This window comes from Saccopteryx bilineata, chromosome 1 (genome assembly GCF_036850765.1).
Source record: "Saccopteryx bilineata isolate mSacBil1 chromosome 1, mSacBil1_pri_phased_curated, whole genome shotgun sequence".
In the NCBI taxonomy this organism is placed as follows: Eukaryota; Metazoa; Chordata; class Mammalia; order Chiroptera; family Emballonuridae; genus Saccopteryx; species Saccopteryx bilineata.
The window spans coordinates 312039029-312057508 of record NC_089490.1 but is presented as its reverse complement, the minus strand read 5'-3'; the positions used below and the strand labels follow the sequence as shown (position 1 = coordinate 312057508).

The window sequence follows — 18480 nt, the reverse complement described above, 5'->3', positions numbered from 1 at the left end:
GAACATAAGTATACCCACTGCCTCGTTTCTATGTATTAACATTTTACTTTACTTGCTTTGTCAGCTTGCTTATGCAACCATCAATCCATCTCATTTTTTGATATATACCTTTATTTACCCCTAAATTCTTCAGCATAAATATCATTAACTACATTTCAATTTTTGTTTACTATTTTTTCTTTTGAATAAGATGCAAAAATCTTAAGGGTACATGGTTTTTTTTGACAAATGAATACATCTGAATAACCCAAATCCCTCTCACAATATAGAACCATTACATTACTCCAGAAAGGAAAAGAAGGCTTACTTTTAACTGTATTCCTTTTATCACCTCCTGAATTTTATAAGATGTGCTTGTGCTATTTATTTTTAAATAAATTAAGTATTCAAGCATTTGAAATATTTAAACACTGTTATAATGATTGACTCTAAAATCTAAATTGGATGAAGAAGAAAGTGAAAACAGGATGGGATGATAGATAACAAGGAAGTGATGAGGGTCAAAGAATGGAGAACTCATTGAAGTCAGACTTACAGCAGTGGTGTTGCCAGAACAAGTAAGTTTAGAATGGTATGTCTTGTTAGTGGGATGTTTGAAACCGAATTTTCAAAAGTATTCATGAGGTTCAAAGTGTGGCCACAGAATTATGGCATACATTCATTCTCAAGCACACACTGTAGTTTTCCTTTGCAGTAGTATCACAATTCTCATTAAGTAATATTTGATTTATGTAACTATGCTTAGTATCTGGCTTCCTAATAAGATTCCCAGAGGGCATGGTTCTCTGTCTTATTTATTTCTTGTATTCTCAGTGCTTAGTACATATAGACATACCTCAGAGATTTTGGGGGTTTGGTTCCAGACCACTACAATAAAGTAACAAGGAATCTTTTTGCTGGTGGAGGGTTTTGCCTTCAGTTTGTTTCATTTCACATCTGTGAAATGGAATAAAGTGAAGAGAAATAAAATGAGGTATGCCTGTAGTAGGTACTCAAATAAGTATTAAATACTTAATTGAATTCTTCAAGTGGGGTCATACTTTCATTCATTCATTCGTTATATCATAGCTTGTCATCTACCTTTTTTTAAAGAGTACATAAAGCTGATTATTAATCTAGTGTTTTACATTTTAAATTAAGCAGAAGAGTTAAGATAGCATACAGTAGTTTCACTAGAAAAAGGGAACTATAATTATATAAAGTTTATTCTGAACTAGAATTCTCCAGACCCAGATGAGTGACCCTGTCCCAATCACCTCTCTGAACCTCATTTTTCTCATCTGTGGAACAAAGATGACCTGTAACAGTCATCCCTATGTTAAAACTCTGCCAGGACATTACGGGTATAGTTTCTCTGAACCGTTGTTCTACCACTTATTCATTGTTTAGTGCCTAGATGGCTAGGTGGCATGATTATTGTGTTGACTTAATTAATGAAATATTACAAAAGCTTTCTAAATTACCCTTCTGCTTCTATTCATTATGCAACAGTCACAATAATCATGTTAAAATGGGAGTTTGACCATGCCATCCTCTGTTCAAAAGCCTATCATGATGTCCCATTTCACTCAGAATAAAAACCAGTCTTTACAGCAGTCAACAAAGTCCTCTACAATTTCTACAAGTCTTTACTTTCTCTGCTGTGAACACACCAACCTTCTCAGTGTTTCTTGGAAATTCTGGGAAATGGGCCACCTGTGAGTCCCCATCTGCGATGCTCTCCTCCCACATAGACCTGGCCTTCTTCATTACTTCCTTCAAGTTTTTGTTCAAATGTCATCTCAGTGAGGCCTACTTGGGTCACTCTGTTTAAAATTTCAAACTTCATCCCAGTTCCCTGGTTTATACGTCATAGCTCTTATTTACTTCTAACATATAATGAATGAATACTGTTTGTAAATATGCATAATACAATATCAGGTATATAGTAGGTTCTACATATAAATTATATTGTCTTTCCTTGGCCAGTGGCTTGTGGTCTGACGGGATAAAGCTTGGGACCTTATGGTTTAAGATCCTCTAAAATAATGTGCCTTCAGAGAGCATCTGCCCAGATGGGGGCTGCCAAGTGGATCTCGGTGGGGGCTCATGCGGGAGTCTCTCTATCTCGCCTCCTCTGACTTAGAAAAGAAGAAAAAAAATTAGGTGCCTTCAGGAAATCCAAGATAAACATTCATTGCCTGATCAATCTTTTACAGATTTCAGTACCAGGCACTGTTGAAAACAATAGTTAATACTTTTGTGTATTCATTCATTCATTCCTTCATTCCTTCCTTCAGGTATTTCTTCCTTCCTTCCTTCCTTCCTTCCTTCCTTCCTTCCTTCCTTCCTTCAATTCATTCATTCATTCATTCATTCATTCATTCATTCATTCATTCAATGTATTCATTCAACAGATATTAATTGGGTGGCTTCTATGTGCCAGTTCTTATTGAAGGCAGCTGTTACCAGCATTTCATTCCGGGTAAGGTACTTCCCTTAACACTCAGCCGCCAGATTTGGGGCGGGGGATGAGGGGAGATGTGTGGTCCCGCCAGCAGAGGGCGCGCGCCACCCTCTTCATCGCCTCCCGGCCCAGCAAGGCTTCACGGCTCCCACGCTCGCTCCTGAGCGCGCCCCCGCCCGCCCGCCCGCCGCGTCACGTGATGTGACCTGGAACCTGAGCTGCAGGGCCTAAGCTGAGCTAAATTTGTTGCCGGTGGCCGCTGAGGGTGCAACCACAAAGGCTAATCCGACAGACTGAGGAAGCTCGTGGAGTCGATGCTTCTCTCTTCCAATTCAGGTCGGCTCCCGTTACCTTCTCACCGTTCGCCGCCGCCGTCTCGCTGAGCATTCGTATGAGCTTTCTCGAGTGTGAAGCTCCAGTGACCATGTAGGGAGAACGAGCGAGAAAGCTCCACGTTCCTGGGACGAGGTCAGCACTGTCGGCACGCCGCCCGCCTCCCACCACACCCCGGTGCGGGCCGGTGGGCCCTTCGGACCCGGTGGGAACTCCGGCCTGCAGCTGTGGCCTGGGCCGGAGCGCCACGAAATCTCGCGCGGTATCGCGAGATTCTAAGTTGAAGGAACATGGCGACGTCTAATCTGTTAAAGGTAAGACCCTCTGTCCAGTTTGGCTTTTACTCCGTGACTGCTGGGTTCAGCAATTCGGGAAAGGTTGGGTTCAGGGTCCGGGCGGGAATGCGGGAGTTGTCTACCGGAAGGGAAGCCTGGGAGGCTGCCGCCGAAAACCGGAACGCGGGTCGCTGGCCTTGTGGTCGACAGGCTTCGTCCGGGGACTGACCCGCGCAAGGAAGGCCCGGCTGTGGGCTGACGGGAGCGGTGCTCGCCGGCCGCGGGTCTGGCCTCGGCGGGAGGGGGACGTGGTGCATGTGCCCTGACCGACGAGGCCGTTGCTACTCTGAAGGTCTCAGTTTCTTCTCCAGCGAAAGCCTAAGACGCATCAAAGGAAAACCCAAGAAAATGCTGCCGAACGTAGGTTTCTGCCCCTCCTCCTCAGTGTCTGTCCTGAGCGCGAAACGCCGCGTCCGGCGGCGCGCTGTGCCCGCTTCCCGGCTTCCCTGCACCCCGGCCGGCCTCCGCGACTCCCGGCCCCCCGGCCCCCCTGCCCGCCGGCCTCCGCGTCTCCCGGTCCCCCCGCCCGCCGGCCTCCGTGTCTCTCGGCCCCCCGGTCGCCCTGCCCGCCGGCCTCCGTGTCTCTCGGCCCCCCGGTCGCCCTGCCCGCCGGCCTCCGCGTCTCCCGGCCCCCCGGTCCCCCCGCCCGCCGGCCTCCACGACTCCCGGCCCCCCTGCCCGCCGGCCTCCGTGTCTCTCGGCCCCCCGGTCGCCCTGCCCGCCGGCCTCCGCGTCTCCCGGCCCCCCGGTCCCCCCGCCCGCCGGCCTCCGCGTCTCCCGGTCCCCCGGTCCCCCCGCCCGCCGGCCTCCGCGTCTCCCAGTCTCCCGGTCCCCGGCCTACCGACCTTCCATTCCCAGTTTGCCCTTTCTCCTTAGGGAGCGGCGCCCCCACCCGCCGCCCGCGCCCGGGAGCCGAGGCAGCTCCGTGGTTTGAGGGCCTGGGCGCGTCACCCTGCCCGAGACAGCGGTTCCGAGCTGGTTTGGAGTATTTGGGACAGCAAGGGAGATGGAGGCCCAGGGGGCAGAGTGTCTGCCTTACTTAGTGAAAGTGTTGGGAGGAGAATGTGGAAGACAGGGCCCTCGTCTGCTTAGTCTGTGCTTGTGTTCGTGGCAGGAACGACTGCCTTGAAAGTACGTGGTTACAGAAATGGGGGTCTTTTAAGCTCAGGGGACGTAAACACAAAGGTTGAAGTACTCCGGGCTCAAGCCATCATTCCTCCTTCAGCCAGTGCGGACGAACAATAGAAAATAATCGAGTAGGAAATATGTTAAAATATACTGAAGCCTCTCTAGTGTTTTCTCTAGACTGTTTCTATTAACTGCCTAATCGATAGGACTGCCTTAAAATGTATTTTTGCAAATAGATTAAAACCTATTTTTATTCACTTCAGAGGCAATATATCTTCTTCCTAAAAGTGGAGGGACCTAGAGCTAAACTGGATTTTGGCTGTTTAGTAGCGGTATGACTTCGGGCAATTTTCTTAACTTCGTTGCCTAGTTTCCCATCAATGAAATGGAATTATTAACAGCACTCGTTTCATAGGAGCGTTGTGAAGGTTGAGTTAACGAGTGTAAAATGCTTAAAACAGTGAGTGGCAATTAGTACACAATATGCATAAATTACTAGAATTACTGCTCTTGCTATTTTTCTAATAAAAAATAATTCATGGGAATTTAGTGATCAGCCTACTCTTCTCATGACTATAGCAGAGTTCTAAGATATTAGTTCAGAAAGAAAATTTGTTTGACTTCTAAAGACTACGGTGAATGCATCCACAGGTAACATAAGCAATAGCTTGTTATTGAAATGTGTTTAAGAAATAATTCCTGCCTGACCAGGCGGTGGTGCAGTGGATAGAGCGTCGGACTGGGATGCGGAGGACCCAGGTTCGAGACCCTGAGGTCTCCAGCTTGAGCACGGGCTCATCTGGCTTGAGCAAAAGCTCACCAGCTTGGACCCAAGGTCGCTGGCTTGAGCAAGGGGTTACTCGTTCTGCTGAAGGCCCGTGGTCAAGGCACGTATGAGAAAGCAATCAATGAACAACTAAAGTGTCACAATGAAAAACTTAATGATTGATGCTTCTCATCTCTCTTCGTTCCTGTCTGTCTGTCCCTATCTATCCCTCTCTCTGACTCTTTCTCTGTCTCTGTAAAAGAATAAAAAAAGAAAGAAAGAATTCCTGATTCTTTGTGAATCAGGTCTTTTCCCCCTAAAAATTCTCTATCAGAAAAGAACAGAGGATAGACTGGAGGAAATAGAAGTCTGAAGCTACTTCAGTCAACACTAGTGAGTGCTTACTTGTAGAGATGAGGAATCTACATCTACTGTACACACTTATAGATTGAAAAACTGCCTGAACATATAGAAAATGAGCTTAGTGTTTAGGTTAAAAAGATAACAAGGATCCAAAAGTTTTGTAATTCAAACAATTTTTATAAGTAAAAGGAAGGAAACAATGCTTTGAAAAAACTAGCCAAGGACTCAGTCACTTTAGTGAACATGAAAACAGATACCAAGGATACTCGGGGAAAATTTCAGTAAATTATTTCATGAAATGTTAAAAAGAGAAGAAGAATTTTTAAATATTATATGTGGTTTTAAATATGTGTAGCTAATGTAATATAATGGACATTAGAGAGAGACATTTGATTCTTTTATCTGTATCACCAAAAGTTTACATATTAAAATTGCCCAGAATACTTTTTTTTCTTTTTTCTCTCCTTATTGGGGTGTGGAGATAGCCTTATAGTCATATATTTAGAAGCAGCTAATAAAAACTGGGAAGTTTGTCTTCCTGGAGAAATGTAGTGTGATCTTTACAGGGTAGAGCCATAATGTAATTTATAGGATCATTTAAATTGAATACTGGTGGTACCTTTAATAGAGATAGTACTGGCTAGGGTGTGGTCAGATTAGCCTCAGTTCCTTTTTTTGACAGGATGAATAGACTGGTTCATTAGAAAAATGCTTTAGACATTGTGCAACTAGATTTCATCAGAGCACATTTGACAGACTTTTCATGTCCTGTGGTCAAAATGGAAATATGTGGACTAGATGAGAGTATAGTTAGGATTGGATTCATTATCAGTTAAATAGTTGTACCTGCAAACTGATGACTAATTTATCATCAATCCTAAAGAGGGACCTTTGAAGAAAAATGTCCTCTTCCTGTTTACCAGTAGCTTGCATTAAGTTTATTGAATTTGTGAATGACAGAGTTAAGAGAGTAGTAACATGTTGTGAAAGATAACAGGACTATCAAAACCTTGGTATGAAACTTTCAAGTCAGGACAATGCAATCAAAACCACCTACTTTTTTTAAATTGAAATTTGTAATAATAATTGTATTTTTTATTTAAAGCAGTAGTAGTCAACCTGGTCCATACTGCCCACTAGTGGGTGGTAGTGGAGCAACCAAAGTATAAATAAAAAGATAGATTTAACTATAGTGTAAAGCCAGTATCCACGGCCACCATCACAGCAGCCCTGCCCATGCAGGTTCACACTGGATTCGGACAGTCAATAAAGAAACAACAGAGCCAAGAACTGTTGGGCCATCATCTTTAATCCTAGCTTGCACCCGGGGCAAGTAAAAACACACACTGGGCTCCAAAACCCATTCATTCAGTGCTCACAAAGCTACTGACTTATCCGAGTTTCCTAGCTCACCAGACTTATTCACCTCTGTTCCCCATCTCCTTCCTTCTCCCTGCACAAACTGGCTTCTCTCTCAGCACTCCACCATCTTGGATGCTTCTCCTGGCCTCCTCCACGTGGCCTTTCTCTGCTCTAATGCTAATCTCAGGAACCGAGAGAGCAAGCTCCTGGTCTGCCCCACTTTATAGTGCAGAAATCAAAACCTTTAATCCAATATACAAAATAGGGAAGTCTCTAATATAAAGTCACTTATCTGGAGCATGATGGGATTGCACCACCCCACATCATAAAGGGTGGGAAAGGCTTAGTCCTAAAACCAAGCTCCAGTCTACAAGCATCTTGCCTGCTCACAGCCCGCCCCCAACACACCATCTTTATTATATGCGGCTTAAGTGTCTGTTTGTCGCCGATAGCTTATTGGTTGCTTGCGTAACTGTACTAGCCAATGGGGTGAAGTTGCCATGGCTGAACGCAAATTGAGTGGGTTAGGGGGAAGGTGAACATTTGTTTGCATTGGCAATCATCTGTTTTACATAAAAACTACATCTTAACGTAATTTCTTTTAAGAATGCTTCCTAGAGCCTGACCTGTGGTGGCACAGTGGATAAAGTGTCGACCTGGAAATGCTGAGGTCGCCAGTTCGAAACCCTGGGCTTGCCTGGTCAAGGCACATATGGGAGTTGATGCTTCCAGCTCCTCCCCCTTCTCTCTCTCTGTCTCTCCTCTCTCTCTCTCTCTCTCTGTCTCTCCCTCTCCTCTCTAAAATGAATAAATAAAAAAACTAAAAAAAAAAATTAATAAAAAAAGAATGCTTCCTAGAAAATACAGCACTGAAGAGGAGAGAAAAGGAGCTAAAGCTGCACAAAAACGGCTTTCTCGACAAAAAGAAACCACTGAGCAGAGAAAGACAAGGCTTGCTTCAGTCACAGAGCAAATGCGTCTTTCAATTGAGACGTAGACAATTTCCTGTAAAACTTGCCTTTGCTATGACCATCAATAAGTCTCAGGGCCAAACGCTTAAGCGTGTTGGCATTTTTTTACCTGAGCCTGCATTTGGACACGTTCAACTTTAAGTTGCCTGTTCAAGAGTTCGTGAAAGAACGGACGTAAAATTAAAAATAATTGATGGTTCTCTACAAGGCGAGCTTAAAAATGGTGGAAAGATCTACACAAGAAATGTGTACAAAGAGATCTTTGACATGTGAATTAACATTTTATTATTTAAATCACCTTTGTTTATTGAGCTAGCGGTGGCTCTTAAGAAATGTACCGCCACTGGTTTCCTTCATTGCACTCTACTTGAAGCAATTAAGCAAGTAGAAAGGGGAAACCCCATGGGGCACTAAGCAACGGGGCGTCCTTACCACCTGCCCTGGGTTATTCAGTTTGAATTAGCAGACACCTTTGCACAAATCATTTTAATTACAATTTATAATATCTAGAACAGAGGTCATTTCGTATGACCGCCGGGCTTTCTAGTTAATATTACCTGGGCAACAGGCTTCCATGTGGGCAGCAGCACCATCTTTAACGAAGTGAGAGCATAATATATTTATATTTTATCTGTCCAACATATAGTCAGTTGTTTTATAAAGATTTATTCTGCCAAACAGCGAAAATCTGACATAAAGTACTTGGTAAGTAATTATTATTATATGCTTTAACTTGCTGTAATTCTGCTTTATAAATTTTATAAAGTAAAGTTACTTCCCTACTTTATAAATCACCATTACTGTGGAACCGGTGGGTGGTTAGAAAATTTTACTACTAACAGATTCAAAAGTGGGCAGTAGGTATAAAAAGGTTGACTACCCCTGATTTAAAGCAAATGGACTACTGTTGGATTTTAGAAATCTTTTAGATAATACAAAGATTTGTGTTGTACATTTTGACATACAGTTATCAGTTGCTTGGGCACTTTGTAACTTTTTAATACTACTATGTTAACATTTTGTTTCAGTGTTTAACTCCACTTGTTCCTTGACTTTTGCAATTATCATCTAGGCCCCCAGTGCTCATTTTCTTGACTGTTTATCCAATTGAGTATCCTTTTCCAAATAGCAATTGTTTACATCTTATTTTGCAACATTTAATTTTTAGCGTGTTACTTTACCCAGTTATTTGGCATATTCTTAACTTCCTTGGTTGATACTACAAATTTTTCTAGTTTCCCTTATGTTTTCATTTCCAAGGCACCTTCTGTATTGCCTCCTTTCCACTTGTTCAGCCTTCATTTCACCCCCCATGACTTGGCAGCATGTCTCCTGTTATTTTGTTTCAGTCTCCTTTATTCTGTGGGAATAAAAAAGTTAATGTAACTCCTCATATAAGCTTAACCTGTGCTTTGCTTTGGACTCAAACTTTTGCTCTTTTCTCTCTTTCTATTCACTGTCACAGTTCTTAGAAAAGCAGCCCCCACTTGCTGCTTTTATAATTCTTCACCTTTTCTCTTTACATGACCTGGCTCTCTCCCTGCCCTCACAGTTATATTGAAGCTGTTGGTCTTAACAGCTCTAGCAACCTCCTAATTGCCAAATGAGATCCTTCTCATACATTCTTCCACTCTTCTGATATTGTTGATGACTACCTCTGTTTGCCTTTTGGTTTTTATTGCATTCTCTCCTTGGTCTCCTAGCTCTCAAACCACTTGTGTTTTTCGCTGACCTCCCTCTTCTCCTCTCCTCCCCAATATAATTATTTCTCAGGAAATCTTTAGCCTTTTTCTATCTTTCTACTTCATTTTTTCTGGGATAGTCTCGACTCCCATGATTTCACTGTTTTTATCTCTTAACTCTGATCTGAGCTCTAGACCAAAACAGTATTAACCACATTACTTTCCTGCTCAGATACCTTTGATGGTTCAAATTCTTTGTGATCTTTCTTTCTATCTGGTTCTTCTCCCTAATAACCATTTATATTTCCTCTTTACCCCTCTGTCCCTTCCCCTTTTCCCCTCCCCTTTTCCCCTCCCTCCCTCCTCTCTTCCCACCTCTTTTCCCTTCTCTCCCCCCTCCCTCTTCCTCTCTCTCTTCCCTTGTCTCTCCCCCTCCCTCCCTTTCTGGCTGGTTATTTTTTGGTTCACTAGCATACTAGAGTCTTCAGCACTCTTTATGTTTACTGTTTTTTCTGTTAAGGAATGCCCCTTCACCTCAATGTTTGCCTGTTAAAATCTTTACTCATTCATCAAGACTCAGCTTCAGATACCACCTTTCTTTTTTGAATGCTCTTATTTGGAATTAATTGTAGCCTGCTCTGCACAACCATATCACTGCAGCAGTCTGCTGTAGCACTTATATTATGTCTTATGTATTAGTTACAGGACCTTTTTACATGTATCTCCCTTTCTGTAAGCCCTATTAGTGCCAGGACTTTGTTAGTCTGTGATATCTTAACCATCTCGTGTAAAGGAATGATTCAAAGTTCTGTAGGATTTATTCATTATTGAAATATTAAATAAGCTATTAAAATGATTTTATTAGACACATGTGCAAGGCCTCATGAAGGATACAAAGATGTATAAAACAATGCCCAGCCTATTTGGGAATTTACCATATACTAAGAGAGTAAAAAGTACTAATGATTTGCTTGAGTGGTGGTAGTGCAGTGGATTGAGTGTTGATCTGGAACGTTGAGGATCCAGGTTCGAAACCCCGAGGTTGCTGCCTTGAGCCCAAGGTTGCTGGCTTGAGCAAGGGGTCACTGGCTCAGCTGGAGCTCCCCAGTCCAGGCACTTATGAGAAAGCAATCAATGAACAACTAAAGTGACTCAAGTACAAGTTGACCCTTCTCATCTCTCCCTTTCTCTGTGTCTGTCTGTCTCTACTTCTCTCTTGTGCACGTGCAAAAAATAAAAATAAAATGTACTGATTATTTGCTCTCAGGCAAGAACTTCAAGAGTATTACCATTTGCTGAGATAATTTCTGGTAGGATCATCAAGAAGAGTTTTATGGTGAAAGCATTGGAATTGGATTTTGAAGATGGGTAGACTTTATAGGTGGTGATTAGCAGAAAATCTGGCTGGAATGGAGACTAGATCAGTATGGCTATATTGTAGCAGGGGTGCATGCTGTTACAGTTCTTTATGAATGATTCTCCTTGAAATCTTTGCAGCATAGTAGCCCAGAATATGGGAAACACTGGGAGACAGGAATACAAAAGAAAGTCAGGGTTAAGTTGTTAAAGGTCTTCAATGCTAGACAAGGAAGTTTGAAACAAAGTTCCACAGATAATGAGGAATATTTGAATTCTTGGCCTTCATTACTTCTATTTTGTGTGTATTCAAAATCTAATTTGTGAGGTGGCCATGAATAAGGGGCATTTGTGCTAATGAAACCATGTTCATTGAAACGGAACATGGTGCAGTCTTCTTAAGACTGAAAATTAATTCAATCAACAAGTATTTAGCATTTTCTAATTCCAAGTAGATAATGATAATCTAGGTAGACAAATTCTTGCCCTTAATGTAACTTGCATTTTGTGGTAGAGAGAGACAAACATATAGGCAAATATGTACTGTAAGGTCAGGTTGTGATAAATCTATGAAGAAAAATAAATGATCAGGGTAAAATACAGAAAGTGATGGGTGTTGTTTTTGATAGGATGATCAGGGAAGGAGATGACATCTGAGGCAAGACTTGAATGAAGCAAGAGAATGAGCCATGTACATATTTGGGAGAAGAGTTTGAGGTGGAGGGAACAGAATAGCCAATGCAAAGGCATTCAGTCAGGAACAGATTTGACAAGGAATATGGATGTGGTACCAATATTTGAATGTTGTCAATGAATGTAGTTAAGATACACACCTGGGTAATTCTTTTAATTGCCTACTTAAACATAAATAAGAGCCTTGTTTATTTAGAACCTTACTTGTCAGGTTTCATTGGGTTGATGGAAATTGCCCTCTTGAATGGTCATCTAAGAGGGGTGTGATCATTAGGGCTGCTTTCCCTCACTGTAGTGTCTTGTCCTAGAGACATGGTTACATTTGACACTCAGGGAGAAAAGGAATCCAAGGGTATGTATGTTGACCTTGGGTAGGGATGGGAGTGTGAATAGTGAACAAAATAACTTTCTGTAAAACTGTAATAAATGTGTGAGAATTTATCATAGTATGTGAAAATAAATGAGCAAATAGTTACCATAATCTGTAAAGCTGTTAACTTTCACAATTCAAGATAAACTTTGAGAGATCAGTCATTTACCAGTGGATTAGATGAGGAGACTTAGACTGAAGGAGGATATCAAGAGGACACTAGGCATCTATCTAGTGAACAGAGAAGAAGGGTGGAGAAGAAAAGTGGACAAAGGCAGGTGTTTGTTTGTTTTTTAAGATTTTATTTATTCATTTTGGGGGGGGGGGGAGAAGTAGGGGAGGAGCAGGAAGCATCAGCTCCCATAAGTGCCTTTTAGGCAAGCCCAGGGTTTTAAACTGGCAACCTCAGTGCTCCAGATTGACACTTTACCCACTGGGCCGCCACAGGTCAGGCTGATAGGTTTTTCTTATTAAATGTTTTGCTAGGGTCCTGGTGAACCCAGTTGTGTCAGAGAAAGTCATCTGCCTCTTGCCTGGGTATAGTAGGTAGAGTAAATTGGTGCCTGATAGGCTCTGTGAACAAATCAACAAATTACAGCCCAGGTTACAACACTGGGCATAATACATGGACTACAAACAGGTAATATCAAGAATATTTATCTCTATAATTGGAATTTGGTCATTCCACTAATGTGAGCATCTACTCTGTGCTGGATACTATTCTAAGTGTCAGTGATAAAGTAGTGACTGTGACAAGTTAAAGAAATAAGTAACAGCCAGACTGGTGGTGGTGCAGTGGATGGAGCATCAACACAGAGCACTGTGGTCCCTGGCTCAATCCTGGGGTCACAGCTTGAGCCCAAAGTCGAGGGTTCAGTCCCCAGTCGAGGCAGGTATGAATGATAAGCAATCAATGGGATGCACAATGAAGTGGAGCAGTGAGTTGATGCTTTTCTCCTTCTCCCACCTCTCCCCCCTGTCTCCTCCCCCTCCCCCTCTCTTCTCTGCCCTCTCTCCTCCCTCTCTCCCTCCCTCTCCTTCTCTCTCTTTCCTTTCCTTCTCTCTCCTTCTCTCTCCTTCTCTCTCCCTTCCTCTCTCTCCCTCTTTCCCTCCCTCTTTGTCTTTCTCTTTCTCCCCCACAACTTTCCTCTCTTAAAAAAATAACACATTGAGTAGTTTTTGTAGTAGTGAGGGCTGTGATGAAAACAATATAATCAAGAACAGTATAATCAAGAGTACAGGTATTCAGAAGATGGGGTTATTTTACTTATTTACAACAGAAAATAATTTTATTTTTTCCCCTAAAGATTACTTTCAACTATTTTCTGTTGAATTTTCCTTCCCTGCCACTAAATGACATTTCAGTCAGATCGCATAGCTTTTTGGTATTCTTTAAAAGTACTGTTTAGCCTGACCTGTGGTGGCGCAGTGGGATAAAGCGTCGACCTGGAACACTGAGGTCGCCGGTTCTAAACCTTGGGCTTGCCTGGTCAAGGCACATATGGGAGTTGATGCTTCCTGCTTCTCCCCCTTCTCTCTCTCACTTCTCTCTCTCTAAAAAATCAATAAATAAAATATTTTTTAAAAAATAAAAGTACTGTTTAGGCCTGACCAGGCAGTGGTGCAGTGGATAGAGCATAGGACTAGGATGCAAAGGACCCAGGTTCGAGACCCCGAGGTCCCCAGCTTGAGTGCGGACTCATCTGGTTTGAGCAAAGCTCACCAGCTTGGACCCAAGGTCGCTGGCTTGAGCAAGGGGTTACTCGGTCTGCTGAAGGCCCATGGTCAAGGCACATATGAGAAAGCAATCAATGAACAACTAAGGTGTCGCAAGGAAAAACTAATGATTGATGCTTCTCATCTCTCTCCGTTCCTGTCTGTCTGTCCCTGTCTATCCCTCTCTCTGACTCTCTCTCTGTCTCTGTAAAAAAAAAAAAAAAAAGAAAAAATTGAAAGTACTGTTTAGTCTGAATTAAAATTTTAGTCTCATCAATCTCAGCAAATCAAAGCAATTTTCCTACCAGCTCAAGACCTTGAATTTGGATATGCATAGAAGAAAGGGAGAAGGGCATTATTTAGATTGTGTAGGTAGTTCTCTTTAAGGTGACATGGAGACTGAGGCCTGAATAATCTGCATTTTAGCCTGACCTGTGGTGGCACAGTGGATGAAGCGTCGACCTGGAATGCTGAGGTCGCCGGTTCAGAACCTTGGGCTTGCCTGGTCAAGGCACATATGGGAGTTGATGCTTCCTGCTCTTCCCTCCCCCTTCTCTCTCTCTCTCTCATTCTCTCTCCTCTCTAAAAATTAATAAAAGTAAAAAATTTAAAAAAGTAATCTGCATTTTAGGCGAAAGTCTTGAAGTGCGGTGGTGAGCTTTGCATATTTGAGGAACACCTTTAAAAGGGCGGTGTGGCTAGAATGTAGAATTGCCAGTATTCAAATGTATTCTGTAGTTGGTGGTTCCTTTGGTCAAAGGGGATTGCAAATGTGGTTTTAAAATCACATAACTGAGAGCACTAGTGGCTTATAAACACTATGGGAACCCACATATTCAAATAGCTAACCTCATAGTTTATATGAGACTTAAAATATACAAATTGGATTCTTTATAACTTATTAGAATGTCAGCATTGGATATAATCCATAATCAATAGATTAGGAACTTCAAAGAGAGAACAAATACAAAATTTTTTTAATGTTTATTTTTTATTGATTTTAGAGAGAAAGGAAGGGAGGGAAAGAGAGACAGAAACATCAATTGTTCCTTTTTGTGCCCTGACTAGGGACTGAACCAGTAACCTCTGTGCTTGGGGATGATGCTTTAACCAGCTGAGCCATCCAGCCAGGGCCAAATACAAATCTTGAAACAACTAAACGTGCTTTGTGGTCAAAATATTATGCACATGAAAAAAATCCAAATGCTAGAAAAAAATTGCTGTTAATTGTGTAGATGTTTTTATTTCTTATTTTGCCTTCAACTTGTCCTTTTGCTATAACTCTTCTTTCACTTTTGTCATCATGAAGATGTAGCAAGATGATGGACAGTGATAATAGCTACATTGTTTTCTCTTAAAGGCAACATTTGACATCATTATAAAATATTGTACTTATAATATTGCACCTAGTATTTGATAAGGTATGACTTGTTCCATATATTTTATAGGATTTCCAGATGTTTTCAGGAAAACCAATAGGTCAGTATTTATATTTTTGTTTCAAGTAAGTGAGTCATTTAAAAATGATTTTGTTACTTTTAAAACATTTTGTAAGCCAGTGGACTTCTCTGTTAATTTACTTTTATGTGTTTATTTAAGCATTTCTATTTTTTAACATGATACCTAATAGTATAAGCAATTATATGTCTACTTTTTCTTGTGATTAAATAAAATGGAATTGTTGTAGATGAACTCATTGTTTGAAAAAGCACTCTTAAATTTCAATGGGATGTGTACAGATTTTTTAAAGTAATATATTCTAGAATTCTGTGTATCATCTTTCATTACTGGTCTATAAAACATGTCCCCACACTCCAAACACATTACAAAAGGTTAAACTTTTTCTGTATTTACTTTCTTCCTAATGCATTTTTTCTTTTTTTAATTTTTAAACAGCCATGGCTATAGATAAGAGATTGTGGGATTTTACTGTCAATCTATTTCAGAACTGATTCTTTCATTAGGGAATAGTTTTCTGTTAAAGCTGCATATATTTTATTTGGGTCTGGGTAACCAACATGTTATATTCAGTCACTCTGGTTTTTTTTTGTTTGTTTGTTTGTTTTTTCTCTGGTTTTTTTAAATACTGATCAGAGCAGGGAAAGGATGCTGAACCTTTGTTTATTTTCTTCCATCTCTTTTTGTTTCTGAGAAACTGACAGTGATTTTTCCACTCAGCCCTGTGAGGGAGACATTAAGCAAGCCAATTTAGTATTGTAAATAAACTTTTATTTAAATAAAGGGAGAACACAGAAAAGAAATGAAGGCTAAGAGTTCAACATTTGTTTTTATCGGAGAATATTTCCAAAACTGAACTCACCTCTTCTCCTAAACCATCCAACTCAAATGTATTTCTCCCCTGGCATTTCTTCTGCCATTTGAAGAAATAAGCCAAATGTTTCCTAAGTTGATGAAAGCTAAAACCCCACAAATCTAACACACAGAACAATAAAGTGGCAGAACCAATGAGTTGGAGGCTCTAGGAGAGTTAAGAGTATTGGAATAAGAGCATTAGAGTGAGATACAAAGACGGGAGAGGGTAATCAAATTAGAATGCTTGAAATGGAGGTTATAGAAGGATGGAATTTTTAAAACTTTCTCATACTATTCTTTTGTTTAATCATTCTACTACTTCTTTCATTACAAATATATAGCATTTGGTTACTCTGGGTTAATAGAGGCCAACACATTTTGTACATGTTATATTTGTGGTATAAAAGAGGATTTCTTTTTATTTCTCTTCAAATAGTTTCCTTTACAATTCCATGGGAGTTCAAATATCTGACATCTAAATAAATTTGAGTTCAGTTATTTATACTATTTTTTTAAAAAGATTTATTGATTTTACAGAGAAGAGACGGAGGTGGGGGCAGTGACAAGAAGTACCAACTCATAGTTGCTTCACTTTAGTTGTTCACTGATCGCCTGTGTATGTGCTAATTCCACCAGCCATTCGTTCAAGTCAGAAATTAAGGACCCTGTTGTATTATGAAATAGGAGAACAAGCACATATTTAGGATACCTTACCCCCACAGAAAAACATGTTGTGTGGGAAGGTTATATTTCATACTTTTTAAAGAAAACCTTTGAATGTTTGTATTTTAGAATTTCGTATCCTTTGTATATTGAGTTTTATTGGGGAGTACTGGTGATGAGGAAAACTATACTAGTCATTTGAGAGTATTAGGGCCTTAATACTGCTTTTGTTGAGTCTTTTCAACAAAAGACGATCATTCTCTCATCTAATTGATCACCAAATCCTATAATTGTAGGACAAGTAGAAGCAGTAGTGGTTCTAATATCATAATAATGATAGCTAACACTATATTTTTATTTATGTCAACTACTTTTCTGAACACTTTACTTCTATATCCTTACAACAACCCTTTCAAATACGTACTTATTGTATGTACAGACGAAGCTGGAGCACAGAAAGTTTAAGTAATTACTCAAGGTCACGCATTTGGCAAGTCGCTAAGTCATAATTTTACAGCCATGCCAGTCAAGATGTGGACGGTACAGAGGAAAGTCCAGTGTGTTCTGTGTCTTGCTGAATTCGAATCCATGACAAAAGTGCAATGTGAATATTGGTGCGTTTATAACAAAGTGCCACCACATCGGAATAACATTACCTTGTGGGATAAGCAGTTGAAGGAAACCAGCAGTTTGGTGGAGAAACCCCGTTCTGGTAGGCCATCAGTCAGTGACGAGTCCATAGAGGCTATACGGGATAGCTACCTAAGGAGCCCTAAAGTATCTGTGTGTGAGCCCACATCTAACTGCACTGAATAGGTATGAAACTGAGAGAGTTTACCTTTTATTTGGTGCAGATTTCACATTTCTGTCGTCTTTTGTTGCTTTTCTGTGACCGGTCAAAAGTGCACCATGACTTTACGGACACACTGTAGAACATTTTGATGGTTGCCAGATGGGAGGAGTGTTGGGAGGGAATGGGTCAAAAAGGTGATAGGATTAAGAAATATAAACTGGTTTTTGCAAAATAGTCATGGGAAGGTAAATTGTAGCATAGGAAATATGGTCTAACTTTATATGGTGTCAGGTGGGAGATTTATATCGCTTAGTAAGTTATGTAATGTCTGATCACTGAGGTGCAGACCTAAAACTAATGTATGTCAACTTGAATTGAAAAATAAAAATGATTTTAAAAATAAAATACAATAGAATAGAAATAAGATAATATCACTTCTTGCTCAAAAATTTTTAATTCTTCCTCATCTTATATTAAAACCAAAGTCTTGATGTCTTTTAAGGCCCTGCCAGATCCAGCCCTCTGTTGTTCTATTGACCTCATCTGCACTTTCCTCTGTCCTTGCTTTGCTCTACCCTGAGTACATCAAATATTCTATGTTTGGAGTAAGGTCTTTACAATGGCTGTTTCCTCTGCCTACATACTTTTTCCCTACATATCTTCCATGTCCATCTCTCATTGGCTTCCCCATGGCCCATTTGTGTGAGAAGAGTGCCTGTAAAGCAGTGGTCCCCAACCTTTTTTTGGCCACAGACCGGTTTAATGTCAGAAAATATTTTCACGGACCGGCCTTCAGGGTGGGATGGATAAATGTATCACATGACTGAGACAAGCGTCAAGAGTGAGTCTTAGACGGATGTAACAGAGGGAATCTGGTCATTTTTAAAAAATAAAACATCGTTCAGACTTAAATATAAATAAAACGGAAATAATGTAAGTTATTTATTCTTTCTCTGTGGACCGGTACCAAATGGCCCACGGACCGGTACCTGTCCGCGGCCCCGGGGTTGGGGCTGGGGCCCACCTCGGTAAAGGAATTAGTTGTGCCATAGGAGTGAATGGTATAGAGGCAGGTGTATGGCAAATGAACATCTCTGTTGAAAAAGAGCCAGTGGGTGGGATAATGCTAGACTTACTGGTAATTGGTGAGTTCTGTGTAGTAATGTAATTGCTATTCTGAGTAATAGTGA

At 41.0% G+C, this 18480-nt stretch overlaps 1 protein-coding gene across 2 annotated transcripts in view; it reads left to right on the top strand.

Annotated features, from left to right (window-relative positions):
* The first annotated feature begins 2625 nt into the window (after positions 1-2625).
* CUL5 (cullin 5) overlaps positions 2626-18480 on the top strand; it is a 92820-nt gene continuing 76965 nt past the window's right edge. The window contains exon 1 of one of the 2 annotated variants that reach the window (XM_066247475.1): positions 2626-3093. In XM_066247475.1, coding sequence (XP_066103572.1) covers positions 3070-3093 — 24 coding nt within the window. In that variant the 5' untranslated portion in view covers positions 2626-3069. Of the gene's footprint in view, positions 3094-3136; positions 3475-18480 lie in introns of those variants that run through there. The other variant, XM_066247464.1, reaches the window with a different exon arrangement.